This window comes from Cottoperca gobio, chromosome 3, assembly GCF_900634415.1.
Source record: "Cottoperca gobio chromosome 3, fCotGob3.1, whole genome shotgun sequence".
In the NCBI taxonomy this organism is placed as follows: domain Eukaryota; kingdom Metazoa; phylum Chordata; class Actinopteri; order Perciformes; family Bovichtidae; genus Cottoperca; species Cottoperca gobio.
In genome coordinates, this window is record NC_041357.1 from 23,673,528 (window position 1) to 23,693,847 (window position 20,320).

General features: G+C 40.9%; 2 protein-coding genes across 2 annotated transcripts; one reads left to right on the plus strand and one right to left on the minus strand.

The window, feature by feature from the left end:
- Positions 1-6,860: 6,860 nt before the first annotated feature.
- Positions 6,861-14,883, minus strand: rhoua (ras homolog family member Ua). The gene is made up of 4 exons (XM_029455659.1): positions 14,282-14,883; positions 13,661-13,719; positions 12,302-12,490; positions 6,861-11,425 (listed from the first exon to the last, which is right to left on the minus strand). The coding sequence occupies exons 1-4, from the start codon at positions 14,559-14,561 to the stop codon at positions 11,141-11,143; spliced, it is 813 nt and encodes a 270-aa protein (XP_029311519.1). The 5' UTR covers positions 14,562-14,883; the 3' UTR covers positions 6,861-11,140.
- An 877-nt stretch (positions 14,884-15,760) lies between these two features.
- Positions 15,761-20,152, plus strand: pdcd2 (programmed cell death 2). Its single transcript, XM_029460604.1, has 8 exons — positions 15,761-16,085; positions 16,789-16,897; positions 17,067-17,123; positions 17,659-17,847; positions 17,985-18,116; positions 18,379-18,479; positions 18,577-18,690; positions 19,760-20,152. The coding sequence occupies exons 1-8, from the start codon at positions 15,888-15,890 to the stop codon at positions 19,937-19,939; spliced, it is 1,080 nt and encodes a 359-aa protein (XP_029316464.1). The 5' UTR covers positions 15,761-15,887; the 3' UTR covers positions 19,940-20,152.
- The last annotated feature ends 168 nt before the right edge of the window (positions 20,153-20,320 follow it).

Sequence of the window (20,320 nt, forward strand, 5' to 3'; positions counted from 1 at the left end):
ACCATTTTAGGCTGCAGCCTTTGACTTCCCTCACCTAAAACTGACTTTCTCCTAACAACACAAGTGGTAGATAAACCTAAAGTGACCAATTGAAGATAATATGACTTTAAGGGAATTAATGTGCGATAATGTTGCTGCGGTAAATGTACATGCACAATAACAATAACACCACAACATAAGACATTGATGTAATTCTGCAGAAAATGCTCACTGTTATTTCTGCCAGTGAAAGAGTCACGTGCAGAGAGAGGACGTTCTTCCTGCTATAATTAAGAGTCATATGTTAAACAAGAAAAGAAAAACTAGATATCATCTTGTGATGAATACATCGAGCTTCTCCCCAAAGCTAAATCATCTTGTGACCGAGCTGAAAACCACAGTCCCAGGACGAGCAACAAAGCTCTGTGGTCTACATGTAGCACCGCTGGGGATATGAACAGACGTCTGATATCTCATGACTGAACCCACTGTTGATAATTATTGAAATAAGTCACCTTATTTTTGAAAGATTATTTTATTTTGCATCTCTTCAGTTAACAGTTAATGGAAATATGAAAACATGAGTTGTGGATCAGTTATCTGTTACTGAGTTCTGCAACCTGGAGAGCATTAGGAAAGGGGCTGTACATTTCCCTAAAATAACTTTTATTATACATCAACCACTCGTATGTTTGCAGAAATTATAATTCTGAAAGTAGTATAGTCCATAGAAAGCAACTTTAATAGTTCCTCAAGTATTTAGTCGAGGCGGAATTTGAATTGAAACAGAAAAAGTTTGTTGCATTTGAAGATAAGATGTTCATCAAATCACAGGTGTTATTTCTACAATAATCAAGACTCAGCTTATTTTCTACAGACAACATAAACATGTAGAGAGTCATCCTCCCTCTGCTCTCATACCAGCCTCCCATGACTCACCAAGTCCCATCTGATGAAGCTGACTCCCTGAAGTTACTACTTCAACATCCCATCACACACCAACTCTCTCCCCCACTGTCCACGTTGGCTTGAACAAGTAATAACACTTCACACGTCTTACTTTCTTAAAAGCACACAAACAGACTCAAACATGCCATCACTTTCTCTTCATCCGAGGCTTTTATCTCTGACGTGTAGTTTATGTGCAACATTTACTTCTCTGTTATTCTATTATGAAGATAATGATTCAAATGAGGCAGTCTAAATGTTACAGACCTTCACAGAGCTGTTGTCCTCTACCACAAAGATTCATTGAAGCAGCGTCTTTGAACTCTGCACAGCTGAAAGTGGGCCTCCTCTGTCTCTCTCTACATTATGTGTCAGCTCACACAGTTGAGAAAAGGACAAAAGTTCTGGCCACAAGCCTGGTCACTGTGAACCGTGTGTGTGTGTGTGTGTGTGTGTGTGTGTGTGTGTGTGTGTGTGTGTGTGTGTGTGTGTGTGTGTGTGCCAGCTGGTTACATCTGGTTTAAGAGGCCACAGAGGGAGGCTGCTTTCTCCCACCTCTCAGTATCAGTTACTAATCTCTGTTTCCCACAAGTGTGTGTGTGTGTGTGTGTGTGTGTGTGTGTGTGTGTGTGTGTGTGTGTGTGTGTGTGTGTGTGTGTGTGTGTGTGTGCGTGCGTGTGTGTGTGTGTGTGTGTGTGAATGAATGAGAGGTTCGTACTTGTCATGATGGAGCATTTAAACCAATATGTATTATCAACAGCATAAACGTGAAATGATGAATTTAACATTTTAAGTTTATAAAAATCTTGACTAATGCGTTGTTGAATTAAGGCAAGACACTACAGTCAAACATATTGGGAGATTTATTGCTATTTTGCTTCCATAACATGTTTTCTTTCAGACTAGTAGAAAGAAAAAACATAGAAAATACACATTTAGGGGTTTATTTCACTTCACTTCACTAAATGTTAGCATTTGCATATTTAAACACAACAGTTCAGAAAACTTGTTATACATTTTTACATTAAACTTTTACCTTATTCACTTTTAGAGTCTCTAAATTTGATTAACGTCATGGCAACAGCTGCTTCACCCTCCTCTTTCGTATGCGTCTAGTTTATCTGATTTATCTCTGCGTGATATACTAACCTCTCCTCCTTATTCCACACCTGCCAACTGCTCAGTTTCTCATCCTGCTCATCACTTGAACCATCTGCCCTCGGAGCTGCTCCTTATTCACCAGTCATTAAAATTCATATACTTCATCTCCCATTCCTCACCTTAGTCATTAAAACCGCCTGCTAAACAGACCCGTGTCACAGTAGACGTTTTGTCACGTCATGGTAGGAAAAGTACAGGTGTAATTAATAACTTATGTTTTTCTTCCTGTAGGAGAGCCAGTGTTCACGCTCGTGCACATGCAGACTCACTGTCATGGCTCACTGGGACACTTCATTAACTGGAGTGGTGGTTAATGTTATTAGTTGCACCTGTGTTTTTCCTGTAGGTGTATCCTTGGGCCGGTTTCACAAGGATAGACTTTGACTGTGATCATATACGAGTCATCTGTTGCACAAAGCCATCAAGTCGCCGACTATCTTAATCGTACAATATGTAATTTTCTGCCACTAGGGGTCTAAATTTAAAACAATAACAAAAGCGAGTTTGGTGGCGTGCAGTCAGCTTCACTTGGTCTTTCTTCCTTCATTGTTCATCGTTCAGGAGGTTTTTACTGGAAGCTCCTCTCCAAAACAAACGGACCAGGTGAGTAGAACCGGTAAAAACAGTGAATAATGCAGTTTCACATTAAACATCTGTGTGGGACACAGGATGGAAAAGGATGGAAAATCTCTTATCCAGTTAAAGTATATAGTTAACGCAACCAAATCTAAAATAGTCTTAAAACGGGAGTAAAATAAAATGTATGACAGCTTCTGGCAAACATGTCACATGCAAACATCGTCATTACAGGCGACCAAATGAAACCAGAATAAAAAAGACAGTTACCTTGATTAAAAAACATGGCTGACGGATCTCTCCGCAGAAAATGTTCTGGAAAAGTTCAACAGTTACAAACACATTTTATTGGGAAAATTCAGCAAAGAGTGTAACAATTAAAAAAATTAATGTAACATGAAATCTCAACACAGTGCAGAGCTGAGGCAGAGCTGAGATGCTTCGTCTTCTTCATGTGGCAGGACTTCTGTTAACGTCAGGCTCAGGATAGTTACCCTGGACAAACAAAAACAACAACGTCCTCACTGCTGTATATTTCTTCCATGCAAGACAGGTGCAAATACAATATTCATTTAATTACACATAAGAAAACAACATAAAAAGACAAAACTGAGAATTTCAGAATGATTTACTTCCTCTGTTGAGTTTTGAAAGTATTTTGTATAAACTAGTAGAGGCCTCCAGGTGATTTGGGTGGTAAAATTGTTTTTGACATATTTTCTATGTCAGTTATTTAAAAAAGCTAAATATAGCTGCTGGAAGGTGTTCATGTTGTAAACACCGTACTTTGCTCGGCTTAGCACATATTCCATCGAGACATTTGACATATCGTGCTTAATTATAAGCACAGGGATGTAATCAGGATGTGAAAATGTAGAAGATATTGACTTTGACCGTGCTGTATGTGGTGTTATCTGCAGTAATATATACGTCAGCAGTTGCAATCCACAGGAGAGATGTATGTTGAGAGGAGGAGAGTGGGAGGGAGCTGTGAACTGTATGTGTCACGCTGTTTTTCAACTGTGCCACATGACACACTCGGTGAACTTTGAACACGCACGCAAACACACACATAACGTCACCAGGTTATTCAAATAGACAACATGTAGAGATGGAGAGCGAGAGGTGAGATGAAGGACAGAGAGAGAGAGAGAGAGAGAGAGAGAGAGAGAGAGAGAGAGAGAGAGAGAGAGAGAGCGAGAGAGAGACAGAGACAGAGACAGAGACAGAGAGAGAGAGAGAGAGAGACAGAGAGAGAGAGAGAGAGCGAGAGAGAGAGAGAGAGAGAGAGAGAGAGAGAGAGAGAGAGACACAGAGAGAGAGAGACACAGAGAGAAAGTTTGACAGAAAAAGAAACAGACTGATAAGGAAAGGAAGGAAAAGGAGAAAAACGTGTGTTTGTACAAGAGCGAGAGAGACAGAGATAAAGCACATTCAGTACAGATTACAGGAGTGTGCGTCAGTCTGTTTGAATCTGTTTGGTTAGCTGTGTCTGTATGTCAATTTGCATTAACACCATTGTCCCGATTTCAGGACTCACCTCTCAATTCAGGATTAAGACTAAGAGTTAAAAAGAGTGTTGGAGATGTCGGTTGTCGAGATGTCGGCCTTCCCTGGAGTATAATGGAACTGGACGACACTTGGTTTGCGCTCCTCAAAGCGTCAAAAATTCATTTGAAAAACTCCACAGCAATGTTTCTTCCCTGAAATGAATGACCCGGTTACTCAAGATAATCCTCAGACTTTGTTGTGAGCAGTTTCATGTAGGAGCTTACACCCGCCTACTGCACAGAAGGAAGCATCTCCTCATTGACGAGAGGCTCGTGCTCGTGAGCGCTGAAATGTAAATGTTTGTAATGGCGTCATCCACGGCTGAGCTAGCTTTAATATAAACTAGGTGAGCTCAGAAGATTAAGATTAAATGTTAGTCAATCTAAAGAACAATCTTAAACAGGGGAGGATTTCACTTTTCACGGATAATGTTTGAACATCTGTGGATCAAACTGCTGCACCTCAAACACAATGTTTCAGATGTTGTGATCTGCTGCTCTGAAGTTTTGTTTCTCTTTCTGTCATGCTGTCACTTCCTATAAGATAATTTATCTGTTAGTGTTTTTCCCTCTCCTGCTTCCACACACACACACACACACACACACACACACGCACATGCACACGCACGCACACACACAGCAGCTGTCCACACACACATTGATTGAGTTTAGAGCTTGTTAGGAAAGTGGAGATTGTATTTCAGCTCTGCTCGTTAAGAGTCAGCACTGATGTCACTCTGGCCACTCTTTATTTTATGTAACACACACACACACACACACACACACACACACACACACACACACACACACACACACACACACACACTGAAACACAGAGAGAGAGGCTATAAAATTATAAAATGGGCTGGAACTGAGCCTCAGACCGTCGCCTTGAGTTCTGGCAGCTTTCTGTGTATTCATGCACACGTAACATTTCACAATAAGAAGTTACAAACAAACTCCCGCACGCTGTCTAACTTGCAACTGTGCTAGACCTTCATCAGATAAAAGTATAAATTACACGTGTCTGATGAAGGTCGAGCACTGAAACGTCCATATATTAATATATCTTTGCAACTTAGACAGTGTGCGGGAGTTTATCTGCAACCTTTGATCCACTCATCCCTCTCCTACATAAAAAGTCAAACATAAATATAGTGTATGTTACAAACAAGGTTATGCCTTGTTTCTCCATGCGTGAATACCACTATGATAATAAAACACATGTCTGACTGAGTAAAAGGGTTTAAAAAGCTGCAACATGATAAATTACTGGATATTATTTCATAATTATGAGTCTGGAAAAAACTTAAAGCGTCTGATAGACATCCAAACACAGGATGTGGCCACGTATGTGTTTCTGAACGAGTTCAAGACTTGAACAACATGATATAATGACATGGTGAAAACACATTATATGAGCTTTGGAAAGCATGTTGAACTAATACCGCAAAGAGCCTGATTTCTTTTAATGATATAGGCAGCGGCTCCAGAGCATCGCAGCACTTTGTTGTTTCAACATCTGCTCAGTTTGTGAGGTGTCACTACATAGTTCATTATTAGGCCTGATTAGATTTACGACACATTGAGGCGGACATTTTATTACATTCTGTCTAAATATTTTGTTATTTTCAGTATTTACATAATCTTTTGTCGCAGGCCTTGTGAGGTTTGTAATTTTAAAAGCATCAAACTAAAGCTGAAAATCTTCTAACTGGAGATCAAGACGATAAAATAAATGTTGCACAACATTTTCAATCTTTCTGGTGTTGTTTTCCCAGAAGACTTTCAATTCATGTTGTTACATTTTTGAAAAACAAAGCTTGGATTTGTATCAGTCAGAGTGAGAATAACAGCTGAATATCAGTAAATGGGACCTGGCACCGCTTGAGTCACAGAGCAGCTGATCTAACCAGAACAAAGTCGGCCTTCTCATTATGTACTAACTCTGTGTTGTCAGGTAGAGCAAAGCAGTTTGTTTCCCAGACAGAGTTAAGTCAGGGCACGACCCCACACACACTGAGACATGCCACAAACCAAATGTCACAAGACAGCCTTCAGAATAAAGCTCTTGCATAACCATGAGAGGCTGCGAGCGGAGAGTCTGTTTACAATGATCCAGTCTGAAGTTGGAGGACTTTCTGTGCGTGTGTGTGTGTGTGTGCGTGTGTGTGTGTGTATGTGTGTCTCCATAACCCCAAACGTCGCTCACATCTTATCCCCTCTCTTCTGATGTGCATCAGCTGAGCATAGCGTGGTTGTTGCACTTTGTTATCACAAAGAGCACAGCACATTTACAAAACCTTTCTTCAGCCACAACAACATGAAACATGTTCAATTTGGAGCCTAAAAACCAACAAAGCTGGTGTTGTCTTAAAAAAGGAGTTAGAAGTGGACATTTATAGACCAAACAATTAATCGATTCATCTGGGAAAATAATTAGCATTTAATCAATAATTAAAATAGTTGGTAGTTGCAGCCCTGTGTGCTACGGACTGTTATTTAAAGACATATGCACACATAATATAGACAGACTCTACAGGTGCATACCTACAAACATTTGCAGCCTGTAGGCTCTCACAGGGACTTATATTTAAACACACCACCACTGAGCGCAGAGCCTCAAAATCAACAAAACACAGCATGTATTATACCAAATATTCTTTATTTCTCAGGGTATAAAACTTCTGTACAAACACTTCTTTCTTTGACTGACGTCCTCGGTTAAGCAGAGAAGCGAGAAGTGAGCGGATTGCAGCAGCGTGATCTCGGTTAGAATGTTTTTACATGCAGGAAAAATAATGTTTCACACAGGCCGAGTGGGGTAAGAGAAGCTCTCAGCTGGTGTCCCGTGTGAGTGAGCTCAGGTGTATCAACCTCAATAAAACAATGAAATCTCAAGAATGAACCTTCTGTCTGTTTCCCCGGGCTGTCTGCTTTTGTTTGAACTCACTGGACTTTATGGGATCTTGTTGCGTAATCAACAATTAGAAATGTGTGTCAAGTAAGGTCAACAAAAACTGATTTACTGACAGTAATCTGAGGCCGTTCACATACAGAAAGATTTGCTTTGTGAATTCCAACATCCAATGTATCACAATAACTGTTGCAGTCACGCTCGTATTTTCCAATCCACATCCAGACTTTGCACCTGTCCCAAACACAGAGCGTTAACATTTCTTTCTAACAAAACACCGACTTTGCAGCACAATACTCTGTCTACCTAGTGTACAGTCACCCTCATGACTCTTCTCTGACTCTCTTCACACAATAGATAACCTTCAGAGAACCATCTGTTCAACATTACCGAGCCGTTCATCTATCATACAGGACTGCTGTGGATCCACCAGCTTATTCTGGCTCCTGAGAAGCAGTTAAAACCTCAAAGGGAAGAAATAACACAATCTCAGTCTTACACGTGAAATGTTTGATTCATAAGCAAAGAAATGCACAATTTCTCAATTCCCTACACTCAAGAGCTTTTCTGCTACATCCTTACTTGGTGTGGTATTACCTGCAGCTTTCAGTTAGACATGTGTTCTACTTGTGTTACTGTTAATGTTTTGGCAAATAACATTATCACTTGTGGCCAGAGTGGACAACATGGGACAACTTCATTTACCCGGATTTAAATTCTGGATGAAGAGAGGAGAACCAAAACAAAGATGGAGTCATCTTCAAGTCCTTGCAAGTTATCGCTTTCATCATTTATGCTGTTTTAATGTATTTAAACCGGAATAATCCTGCTGCACGCAAACACACACCGTGAGAAGAAACTTCCTGTTCTCTTTATAAACGATACATGTAAGCTGGTAAAAGTGACCTGCCAGAGGAAATGCCAGCTATCATAAGGGTCTGTGTGACCTTTACCCTACTTAAATCCACCATCAACGAAGACGGCACACAAACAGCAAGACAAGCAACTTATTATGCCATTTTCCCCAAGCAAGAAACAATGCATTTGCTATCATGAGTAAAACATCGACACACAGTGAACCCATTCATTCTCAGTTTTAAAATCTTCAGCAGAAAACTACCAAACAGCTCCAGGAAACAAATCTGGAGTCTCAGTTTTACACTCAGGCCTCAAATCAACATTTTGAGTTGAGATATATTTGAAGTTCCCATTTCTGTCTGTGAGAACGACGCTGCGCAAACATTACATGTATTGGTAGCCATATTGTAGAAGTTTCACCAGTTAAGGTTACACAAGGACATTTCTGCAGAAAAGTGTGGTAGGAACCAGATGTTGGTGCCAATTTCAATTTCCAAGCTGTAGTTGTGTTCAAGGTCTTGGGACACTTAGTAGTAGAAATATTTAAAACCAACCAGTAACAAACTGGGTGAACATTTTTCCACAGAAGTCAACAGAATCAAACAAATCCTCTGCTATGATTGTACGTGTTCTGGCAGTCTCGTAACACAGAAAACACCGCATGAATGCCAAACTGTGAACATTTTGTTTTAGTTTCAACACATTTTCTTCACAGTGAGGTTACATTTTAAAGGACTTAGTATTTGGAGAATTGAGGCACACCACAGCTCACTTCTCTAACATAGACGAGACTGACACAACCCCCTTCAGAGCAGAGTTATTGTCGAATATTTAAAGAATGAATTACTCAGAACGAAAGCAGCAGAAATGAGTTATCAAATGAAATGTTGCTGTGAGGTGGATACAGTTAAACAGTGAACACTGTGCAGCTGTTAACTCTGAACCTTCAACCTGAGCACTTGTCTCAGGATCGAGACAGCGGTTACTTTAGATTGTCCTCGTGCTAAGAAATGCAAGATTATTATGTTTGTTTTGTGTTTGTGTCTGATCAATATGAACGAGGATGTTGCTCACTAAATAATGGATCTGCTTTGAATCCATTCAGACATTCAAACTTGGTTGCACCCTTTTTCCTTTCTGCTGCAGTGATACAAAGAGCCATTCAGATAAAGGCCCTGTAGAGAAATAGTTGTTAGTTATAAGGTTTTTTGTTCCTATTTTAGTGGCTACAATGTACAAAGGAAGGTGTGGCAGCTGAGTGTTTGACATCCACACACTTTGCCGTTTTATTGCTGCTTTACAACATATGAAACTTAATCTATTGGAGAGAGAAGATGCTGCAGAAGTAACAAAGGGTGTCTCTGTAGTGTCAAAGCATTCTGATGAAAAGGATCAACAGTTACAACTGTGATAATAAGGCAGATTTGGGGTAAAGGAAACAAACATGACGAATCAAACTACGAACACTGAATATGTACATAATTCAAACTTCACAGTCTTAGATATACAGTTGCATTTAGAAGCTAAGAAACTCTCATTCTCAGTTTGTTGTGAGTTGTGTTCTCACTGCAAACCTCCAGAAACAAACAGCTGAGCCCATTTTGTACATTTAAACACATGCAAAGAGCGCTCGGTTGATCTAATTCTGTTAAGTGCTCACTTACAGTAAGGCTGTTTCAGTGTCTGGAGAGATAAATCAAACACATCGAGCAGTACAAATATCTGAAACCAACGTGTGTGTGTGTGTGTGTTTGTCTGCCTGACTGGTCACTGTGGAGCCCTTCTGTATTAATGTAGGATAGATGTGGATGATGATCGGCTACTAATAAACCTGACACACACACAAGTTGTGTCTTCATGAGTAAAGATACAATCTGCTTTTACAGAACTATGCACGTTTTTTTATCACATGGATATTCAGATATTACTTTACCCTCACACGGAGAAGAGACATAATTATTTTTCAATAAGATATGAGCCTCACCAAATATATTCCCTGTCTGCCTTTATTCTGGTCCAAACAGCGGCAGGACGTGCCAGAAATAATCCCATAAATAGTTCAGATCGAGACTAAAATAAAAGGTAAAGCATGATCCAGGTTTCAGATTGGGTTTGCAGGCTGCACCGCCGTACGCCGTGCATGTGAGCAGGACAGAATTATTAGCAGCTTAATAATAAAGTCTTTCATTAGAGCAACAATGATCCCAGTTATATAACAAGAAGCTCTCAAATCAACCAGGGGCTTCATTTATTGACAAAGTTTGTTATTATGTCAGAATGTCCTTGACTTAAGAAGTTCTTAGTTGAATAACACTGATACGACTAATTAGTTAATTTAATCGACAGATTCGCAAAGAATTATGCAAAGGCAGCATTTTAAATATTGTGTTCACAATATGTTAATAGATTTCTTGGAAATAAGTCATTCAGCATGAAAAACGACTGATCAAACTATAGAACTCTTATTGGACGAAGACGAGAACAACCAATTAGGCGACGAATCGTCTACGAGCGGGCAGCCCCAGCCAATAAAGACATTTTGTCTGAGAGACGATCTATTTCAGTCAGCAGGTCTTTCTAATCATTCTGGAAACACGTTAGACAAACGAAGATTAGGAGCCAAGCTCCGCTCCGAGCTACATGACAAGCGTACATAAATCCATAGTAGGTTCAGAAGGTTATTACGAGAACACCAGACTAAACACTCTTACATTGTATGTGTTAAACACAGACAAGCCCGGCGACATAGAGACGGTCTTCTGCTCGTCCCAGTTGATAGCAGTTTAATTCCAGGTACTCCTGCACGGGGCTCATACTAGAGGATGGCTAAGATTCAAACCAGGTTAGGAAAAGGACACTTCAGTACTGCCGTACAGGTGTACAGAGCAGGTGTTGTTAGAACTCTGTACTAAATCTTATCCACCATAAGGCTTTGAATAAAAACGAAAAGTAAGACATTTTAGATCCGTGAGTCTTACTTTGGTTCCCAGCCACAGTCCAGTCGAGGTCCTGCTCAACATCAGGCTCCGTTAGAGAGAAACCCAAACTGAAAGCGAGTCCAGGCAGAACCCTGACCCAGTTTAATCCAGACCAGGATAAAGTCAATAATAGCAGATCAGAGTCCTAAACACAAACTCATCGCAGGGCCGCTCTAGGCCACACAGCAGTACCTTTTCCACCAGGACTTAGACAGACTCTTCATCTTGTCCGGTGTCTGCCTTTGCTTTTTCCGACGTTTCTGTTTCCCTCTCGTGTGCTTATGGGAGCTGCAGTTCTGCAGGCTGGCCAGTATGGCTGTGTCAAACACTTCTTTCAAATTCTTTTGGGTCAGGGAAGAGCACTCCATGTAGGCCACAGCCCCGATCTCCATCGCACAGTCCCGGGCGTCTGCTGAGTCCACAGGTCGCTCCCGGTACTTAGCCAGATCAATGAGAACCTAAAGACGAGAGGCAACAATATGTTAACGTACTTTATACGAGACAGGATGCACGGGCAAGGCTTTCTTCCATCAGTGATCTTTTTTTATAACTTTTGAACATTTTGAGCATTTTTTAAGACTTGCTGCTTATTTATCTTCTTATCAGTTAAACTTCATGCTATACCAAGAGAAATATAACTTATAACATAACGAATAAAAACACAGTTAAAGGTCAGAAAACTGGCAGAACATGGACCCTTGTGGCACTCTTCAAAGCCACCAGAATACAGAATTGAAAGAGTTGCTGGTCTGGGTCTTCGTGTTTTAAAGGATTAGTTTGGATTCACCAAGGTCACACAATGACACACACAAACTAACCGATTGAGGCAGCGGTAGACCAGCAGCTCCCGTGTGTTTCTTTAAGGTAAAATTACTGTTTTTGTCAAAAGAGTCTGGAGGCGTTAATGACAGCACAGATAACTGCTTCAGTTCCCTGCAGGAAAGGGCGGCAAGGTAAAGTGGTGAAGATATTCAAAAGGTCTTTCATTTAGATGGCTAAAATACATTTTGCTGCTGCCTCCATCCACAGCATTACCTCCGTCACGCAACTTCTGTTTTGTTTTTCCAAACTGGTGACGTGCCGACCGCCATCTGCTGTATGTAATACACTGACTATGGATAAGCACCTCATACAACCCTACTTCAAAACATCCAAACTATAATATATATAGGACTGTTATAACACAAACATTGTGTTAAAAGTGCTATATTATTATGGTTGAACTATCACACTGTCATGTCTTACAGGGACACTTGAATAGAACAAAATGTCATCAGTAACACCTGTTAATGTCTGCTGTGATAAAGGCCTGTTAAAGTAACGACATACTCCACCTTGACATCTTCACGAAGGTCACACTGCGTCCCGACGAAGACGAGCGGAGCGAAGGGTGCGTGTCTCCGGATCTCGGGAACCCACTTCTCTGGAACGTTCTGGAAGGAGGCGGGACTGACGACGCTGAAGCACAGCAGGAACACATCTGCACTGGTGTAGCACAGAGGTCGCAGCTTGTCAAACTCATCCTGGAGAGGTCGGGAGATATCAAGAGAGAGACAGAGAGAGGAAAGTGTTGAAGATGAAGAGATTTCACAAAGCAGCTTATAGTGATTTTAAGAGTATTTGGACATAAGACAGAGGTATGGTGCAGCATAAGCAGCAATCTACAACATCCTGCCAATCATGTCTATCCAAACACAAGTACTGGCGCTACGTCTAGTTTCTCCTCCCTGACTTTCTATCTCTGGCTCTGTGCTTCCTCTGCCTGTGATCCTCCCGTTCATCCTGCCGTCACATCTGAAAACACTGATTCTGAGAAACGGCTGCTCCTCCACAGAAGATGTTGCTGTGTTAACGTAATGTGTGCTTATTCTTTTATTTGTTTTATTTGTTTTAACAGATAACTATTACATGCTTCAGGGAAAACATTAGGGATGCAACCAATGTTTATTTTCACTGTCCATTATTTTCTTAATTAGTTGTTTGGTCTATAAAATGTCATAAAACAAATATTCACATTTAAGAAAGAATTTTTTAGGTTATGAAAAAAGTTGACAAACAATGAATCTTTACAGTTTCCACTAAACATCACCTTCAAACCAGTTGAAGGTCATTCAGTATTTATCTCGGATAACAGCAGCTGCTGCTCTACAATGCATCACTTCCTGTGTGCCAGAGAATCTTTTCCTACGAACGACCTATCAACAGTTTCCTGGACAGAGACTGAGCCCTACAAAACTAACAGCACATCTAACTGAGATATTCATTGTTTCATTTAATCTGTCAAACTATATCGTCATAAAACAATAGATGTGGATACAGAAGAAACACTTCGTTATATGAAAACTCTAAATGTAACATCTTGGAGTCGCCATGACACAAAACATTTAAAGTTTCCAATTAAAAACACTTTTTGTTGCATGTCATACCACCTCTTTCTCTTCCCATGTTTCCTGTCTAGCTCAACCTGTCAATCAACAAAAGAGGCAAAAATGCCACAGACAAAAATATAATTTGTGTTTCAGTAAACTACTCAGACCAGAAAGAAAGAAAGAAAGAGGAAGGTTCTCTCTTCATCACTTCCTTTGGTCAGAGGCATTGTTTCAAACACAAATAAAACAACAACAGGAAATGCTGCTGCTCTCTGTCCGTCTCTGTGTGTGCATGTTGTGTGTGTTTGTGTTGAGATCACTAACCTGCCCGGCTGTGTCACAAAGTTGTAGTTTGACTGGCATCCCGTCCACCGATACCACCGCTACACACACACACACACACACACACACACACACACACACACACACACACACACACACACACACACATATGTTTTAACGTAGATATTTTAATTACTTCATCAAAGTAAAGTAAGTCATTACATTTGATTACATTTTAATTTTATTCATAATAAATGTTTTAAACTGGGCAATAAAGCTGAAAACTCCTAAAAACATAAACTCAACACTGACTGTCAAACTTTTCTTAAAAGTTCTTCAATATAAGTTAAATTAATGTCGTTAGTTACTCCCCAACACATACATGTCATAGGCTGTAAATCATTTCATGTGTGCAATAATTTTAATTTCATTTATACATTTGAAAGCTGTTTTAACACTTCTCCCCGTTGTGGGACTAATAAAGGATGATCTTATGTTATCTTATCTAGTGGTAAGTGGTGCTTTTATTTGTACATGTATTTAATCATATACATATAGAAACTCTTATTTAGGGTTGTAGTAGCCTATACGTTTCCAGCCATAAGGTCAACTGTATTCATGAATACATCTGAATAATTGAGGATACATTTCTCCATCCTTTACCTGAGAAGTTGTCAAACGCGGTGGGGACGTACTCTGTGGGATACCCGTTGGTGGTGTAGCTGACCACCAGGCTGGTTTTCCCCACAGCTCCGTCCCCCACCAGCACACACTTCACCCGCCGCTCCGCTGCCCCGGCTGCCGCTGCTCCTGCTCCGGACCGCCGCGTCCTGCCGGAGCCCCTGGCCCTCCTCGGTGGGACAGGCGGAGCAGGGGACACCGGTGCCGGCTTGAAGCCCCCGTCTCCCCGCGGAGGCATCTGGCACGGAGAGGACGGGGACATGTAGCCTGAGGAGCCCCGGGCAGGAGCTTCAGTCCCGGTTCGGGCCAGTTTTCACATCGTCCATTCTTCCGTTATTATCTGCCGGTGTGTCAACGGACTGTTGTGTCGTCGTCGCTGCTGCTGTCCGCTTCCTTTTACTTTCCATCGTTAAACTACACGAAGTTTGAACTTCTGCTTCTTCCACACACACATTTCACTGACTCTGTGTCCACGTGAAGCTTCATGGCTGCTTTAAATGTGAATTAAAGTCCGATTAAAAGAGCGGGGATTCAATTATGTTACAGCCTGTGTCCGTCCAGCCGTCCAATGGACCCGTCCCAAACTCCCCTTCAAATGACATCACGGTGTGTGTGTGTGTGTGTGTGTGAGTGTGTGAGAGAGAGAGAGAGAGAGAGAGAGAGAGAGAGAGAGAGAGAGAGAGAGAGAGAGTCAGCTTAATAATAATAATAATAATAATAATAATAATAATAATAATAATAATAATAATAATAATAATAATAATAATAATAATAATAATAATAATAACTGAATTATTAAAACAAATACACATTTTAAGAGGAGATCAATGTTAAAGGTTCCCCTCATTTCCTCTCCCCCCCTGCTTTTACTTACCCCTCAGGTTTACTATTATTATTTTACACAAGGATTTTGGATTTTTGTTAGTAATCCGGATTTAAATAGCTTGTTGGAACTCATTTTAACCACTATATAGTATGTTGTTGGGTAGATTAAGCTATAACAAGGCATCATATTTGATAATCTAATTAAATGTTTTGAATAAAAAGTTTCTTAAAATGGAAATACTCAATCAAAATACAAATAACTCATAATTGTACTGAAGTACCGTACATAAATAAATGTATTTACTTACTTCTCACTCCTGTTATGTAGCTGAGCTCTTACAATAATAATAATAACAAAGTGCTAAATCATAGAGAACCACATGATTGTATTTTATTTGCCTCCTTGTGAAACCTTTTAACAGACTACTGTAGGAAACAGGAAATCAGCGCCATCTAGTGGACCGAGTGGGAAATAAACATGATTAAAAAATATAACATAATTAAAAAAAACACAATAACATTTTATTGGTCTCGGGGGGGCATGTAAGATACTTAATACCATGTTTACCAGTCTTTATATTTCTACAGTGAGAGCTTCGAGGATTGCGGAACGAAACACCGGCTGGTCAGTGTTTCCTCACGGACCCTTTTCTGAAGTGCACCCATGTGTTGTGTTGTGAGAGGTTGGAAAACTCTTCGTTTCTTCTGTACAGTTTGTTAACACACCAAATTAATTTGACAGGCAGAGACGCTCCGCTCTGATATGTCCGGAGATAGCGGCCTGTCCTCGGCGGAGGTAGCTCTGGGCTTCCTGGAGGAGGCGGAGCCGTGGCGGCTTCTGTCCCCGCAGTTCCCCAGTAAAGTCGGGGGTAAACCGGCGTGGCTCAGCCAGACAGGCCTGCCCTCACTGCCCGGGCTGGAGTGTGAGATATGCCGCCTACCTATGGCCTTCCTGCTGCAGGTTAGTGTCCCGGAGAAGGGAGGGGGACAGAAACCCTGGAGGTGCTTCATAGATGATGAATAAAGAAAAAAACAGCAGGAATACATAGTTTCTTGTTCACAGCTGAAATGCCTACACTCATGTAAAAATATATTTGAATTCTTTAAATACTTCCGAAAAGTACCAGCTGCTGACTCTTTATTAATTAATGTAACATTAATTTATAACCCGGAAAGTCCCATCGAGATTAAAAATCTATTTTTTCAAGCACCAATAGGAGACAAAATTAAAATGAACTAAAATAAATCAAGCATAGGGAACTTAGGTTTTAAAAGAGGCAGTTTCGTAATCTCGGAAATTTAAAACCATTGACATTTTAAGGAATCTACCTCACACTTTCACTTTGGATTTTATTTATTTTTAATTAATATATATTTTTAACCTAACAAAATACCCAGATATAAAAGCACAACGGCACACTCAACACAGCTTTACACTTCAAGAGTAAACGGGACAAACAGAAACCTTTCTCAGGGACTTTCATACAAATTAGAAAATGTATGTAAGAGAAGAGACATAATACTATGATATACATTTAGGCACATTTCCTCTTAAAATAATAGGTGACCCCAAACTGACAATTCTCCTCACTTTGATGTCAGCAGCAGAAGTTCATTATAAAACTAGATAAAGTATTCAGTTTCCTTCTTCATCTTCTTTGCAGGTGTACGCACCCATTTCTGGTCAGGACAGAAGTTTCCACAGGACGCTCTTTCTGTTCTGCTGTAAAACCCACGAGTGCTATACATGCAATGACAGCCGCTGTATGAAAGGTACCTGTAACACTTATTGTTCCTTTAATGTTTGTCATTTGACTGAGTGGCTCTGCTTTCTTTTATTATCCTCCCTTCCACACATCCTCTTTATATTCTTAAACACTTTTTTTTAAAAGAGTAAGTATAGTTATCTGACAGATTGTGTTCTCTCCTCCTTTCCTTTTAGTTATCAGAAGCCAGCTACCGAGGAGGAATGAGTTCTACCCCTACGAACCTCCAGCAGGTGGGTGTAGTTTGCAGCTGTGGTGATGACTTGATGTCGTACTAAGTTGTTGAGTGACATCTGAATGACCTGAACCCCATTGAAAACCTCAGGAATGTGATCCAGAGAAAGATGGATGGTCAAAAGCCATCAAACAAAGCCGAGCTGCTTGATTTCTTTGCACCAGGATTTGCATAAAGTCCCCCAAACACAATGTGAAAGACTGGTGGAGACGATGCCAAGACGCTGTTCCACCAAATATTAATGTCTGAACTCTTCCTACGTTAAAACATTAGGATTGTGTTGTTCAAAAATAAGTAGTTTTCTTTGCATTCTTTGAGGTTTAAAAGCATTTTTACTTTACTTTGACCAGTTGTAACTTGTAACTTGTTTCTGCAAATCTAAATGACATTTTATTTGAAATTTGGGGAAAATGTTTTCAGTATTTTATAGAAGAAAAACAAACTTGTTAATTTGTTCCCAGAGCTGTGTATATATATAACAGTGACTTGGCTTCAGTGTGACGCATTCATCTCCCTCCCCCCCCCCCCCCCAGAGGATGAACCACCCAGCGATCCTGAACCGGACCACAGTGTGTCGTCTGTCTCTGGAGTTAAACTATGCTGGGTGTGCGGTTGTCCGGGCAACAAAGCCTGCTCCCGCTGTCACACCGTAACCTACTGTGGAAAACACCACCAGACCCTCCACTGGAAACACACACACAAGAGGGAGTGTTGCAGCCAAGGTGTGTGTGTGTGTGTGTTATGCATTAGATAAAAACAATGGACACATGAGCAGTCATGTAAATATTCCAGCGTGAGTTTAGAGTCACAGAGTTTAACGTGTCTGTCTGTGTCTGTCTGTGTCTGTCTGTCTGTACAGAAGCGCCCATTGTTACAACCTCTACCTTCCTCTTCCCTGAGTCTGAGCTGGTCACTGAACCGGAGGAGGAAGACACGGAGGACGCTGAAGATGAAGATGAAGAGAGCGTAGATTGTCCCTCCTTAGCAGACAGTAAGCTTTCATTTCTGTCTGATAACCAGGGAGTTACTCCACATTTATGGTCCTGCAAATATAATACAGGACAAATCCCAAAATGTGCATGTAGGTTAATTTAATGTAATTATATGGATACTGCTGCTCCCAGTTCAAACCTGGTAACACTTATAAATACATATTTGGATGATGATGATGTTTTCACAGCTGGAAGGAGTAACTTGCACTGTGATGTTGCTGCAGAAATGTGTTCGTTCCTGACTTTCTTCTCTCCGTCCAGCCCTGGCAGAGACGGACCTGGAGGAGATGGCTATGCATGAGACTGAAGACAACAAAGTGCTCCAGCGGTTTAAAAAGAGGATCGCACCAGAACCACACCAGGTTAATGAAAAACTAACATGGAAAAGACTTAAATATACACGATTAAATCTCCTCACGCTGTGCAGTTGGAGATCTCACAGTGTTTTGTTATCTTCAGGTTTTGCGTTACGATCGAGGGGGCTCCCCCTTGTGGGTCTCCTCCCAGCACGTCCCTTCAGATCAGGATATCCCACCATGCACCTGCGGGGCCAAGAGGACTTTTGAGTTTCAGGTACTCCTTTCTTCTTTTTCTTGAGCTTTCACCTTCTCACTCAGTCTTTGAAAGTTGTGTGTGCATGTTGGTGATGTTTGATTAGTTTGAGAGACTTAAGTTCACCAGTTGCGGTGAATAGCCAGACATTTACACTCCTGATAGAGAAACCCAGCGTGTATTGTAAAGCGAAAGGGAGGGCGACTAAATCTTTGGATGCCTCTAACTATTGCACCCATGGTAATTTCAGGGCGAGGACACTTCAACAGTTTCCTCTGTGTTTTGTCTCTGGCCATGGTTAATCCTCCTAGTTCCCCACTTTCTGATTTAGTGTGCATGACCAAACTTCACACACACATCCATAACAGAATCTAATTTATTTATATAGCCCAATATCACAAATTTGTCTCAGTGGGCTTTACAGACTGTATAGCAAACAACACCCTCTGTCCTTAGACCCTCGCACAGCAAACAACACCCTCTGTCCTTAGACCCTCGCACAGCAAACAACACCCTCTGTCCTTAGACCCTCGCACAGCAAACAACACCCTCTGTCCTTAGACCCTCGCACAGCACGAGGAAAAACTCCCTAAAGAAACTCTTAATTAAAGGGGAACTGGAAGAAACCTCAGGGGAGCTGAGGCGGTTGCACTACTTAATTTAACTATATGCCATATCTAGCACTTTGAGTTTTGTTTATTCAAATGAAAAGTCCACTTATAAATAAAATGTATTATTATTATTATTATTATTATAAGTGTGCTACAAACACAAGCATTTTATATGAACGCCTCAGTCCAATCGTTGAGTCTTACAATCACGTTTAACTATATTCGTTTTCAATTTTTAACAACTGGTATGGGTTACATTCAAAACAATTGGAGCCATACTGCTACAATTCTGGCATCTAACACATCAAAATGACATTTGATGTGTAACTTTAGCGCAGTACGCATGATTCATGTTTGCCTCAAGTCTCTCCTATTTTTGACTCCTAGCTTAAACCATGACGTAATCATGACGTCTGCACTAAAAGGGTCTATACATGTTTTAATCGTGTGTGTGTGTGTGTGTGTGTGTGTGTGTTTAGGTGATGCCACAGCTGTTAAACAGTCTGTGTGTGGACTCGACAGGAGCCAGCATCGACTGGGGGACACTGGCCGTCTACGCATGCTCGGCCAGCTGTAACAATGACGACCAGTACTGCCCAGAGTTCATTTGGAAACAGGACTTCAGCTCAGATCAACACACACAGATAAAACCTACATAATATCTGTCACACTGATACACGTGAACGCTCAGACACAGCAGTGAGGAAACCGGTTTTCACTCCTGGAGTAACCACATGTGCTGTGGACAGGACGTCCTGTGTGCTGAAAGAGATCAAACTCCTTCCTCGAGACTATCAAGGACAATAAAGCTGTTTTTGGCGGGCAGATATTCACCGTATGGATTAATTGTTCTATTAAAAGTTCAGATTGTGTTGGTTGATGGGTTATGCCTATTTACAGTTCTATGTACGGTTTATACAGCGGGTCTATTGGAGCTTAATAGTGTGAAAAACAAATAGAATATGACCGTGTGCCTTATCACATAAAGTTTTTAACAAAGTGGTCTGAAGCGCTGATTCTCTGCGTTTCTCAATGAGTCC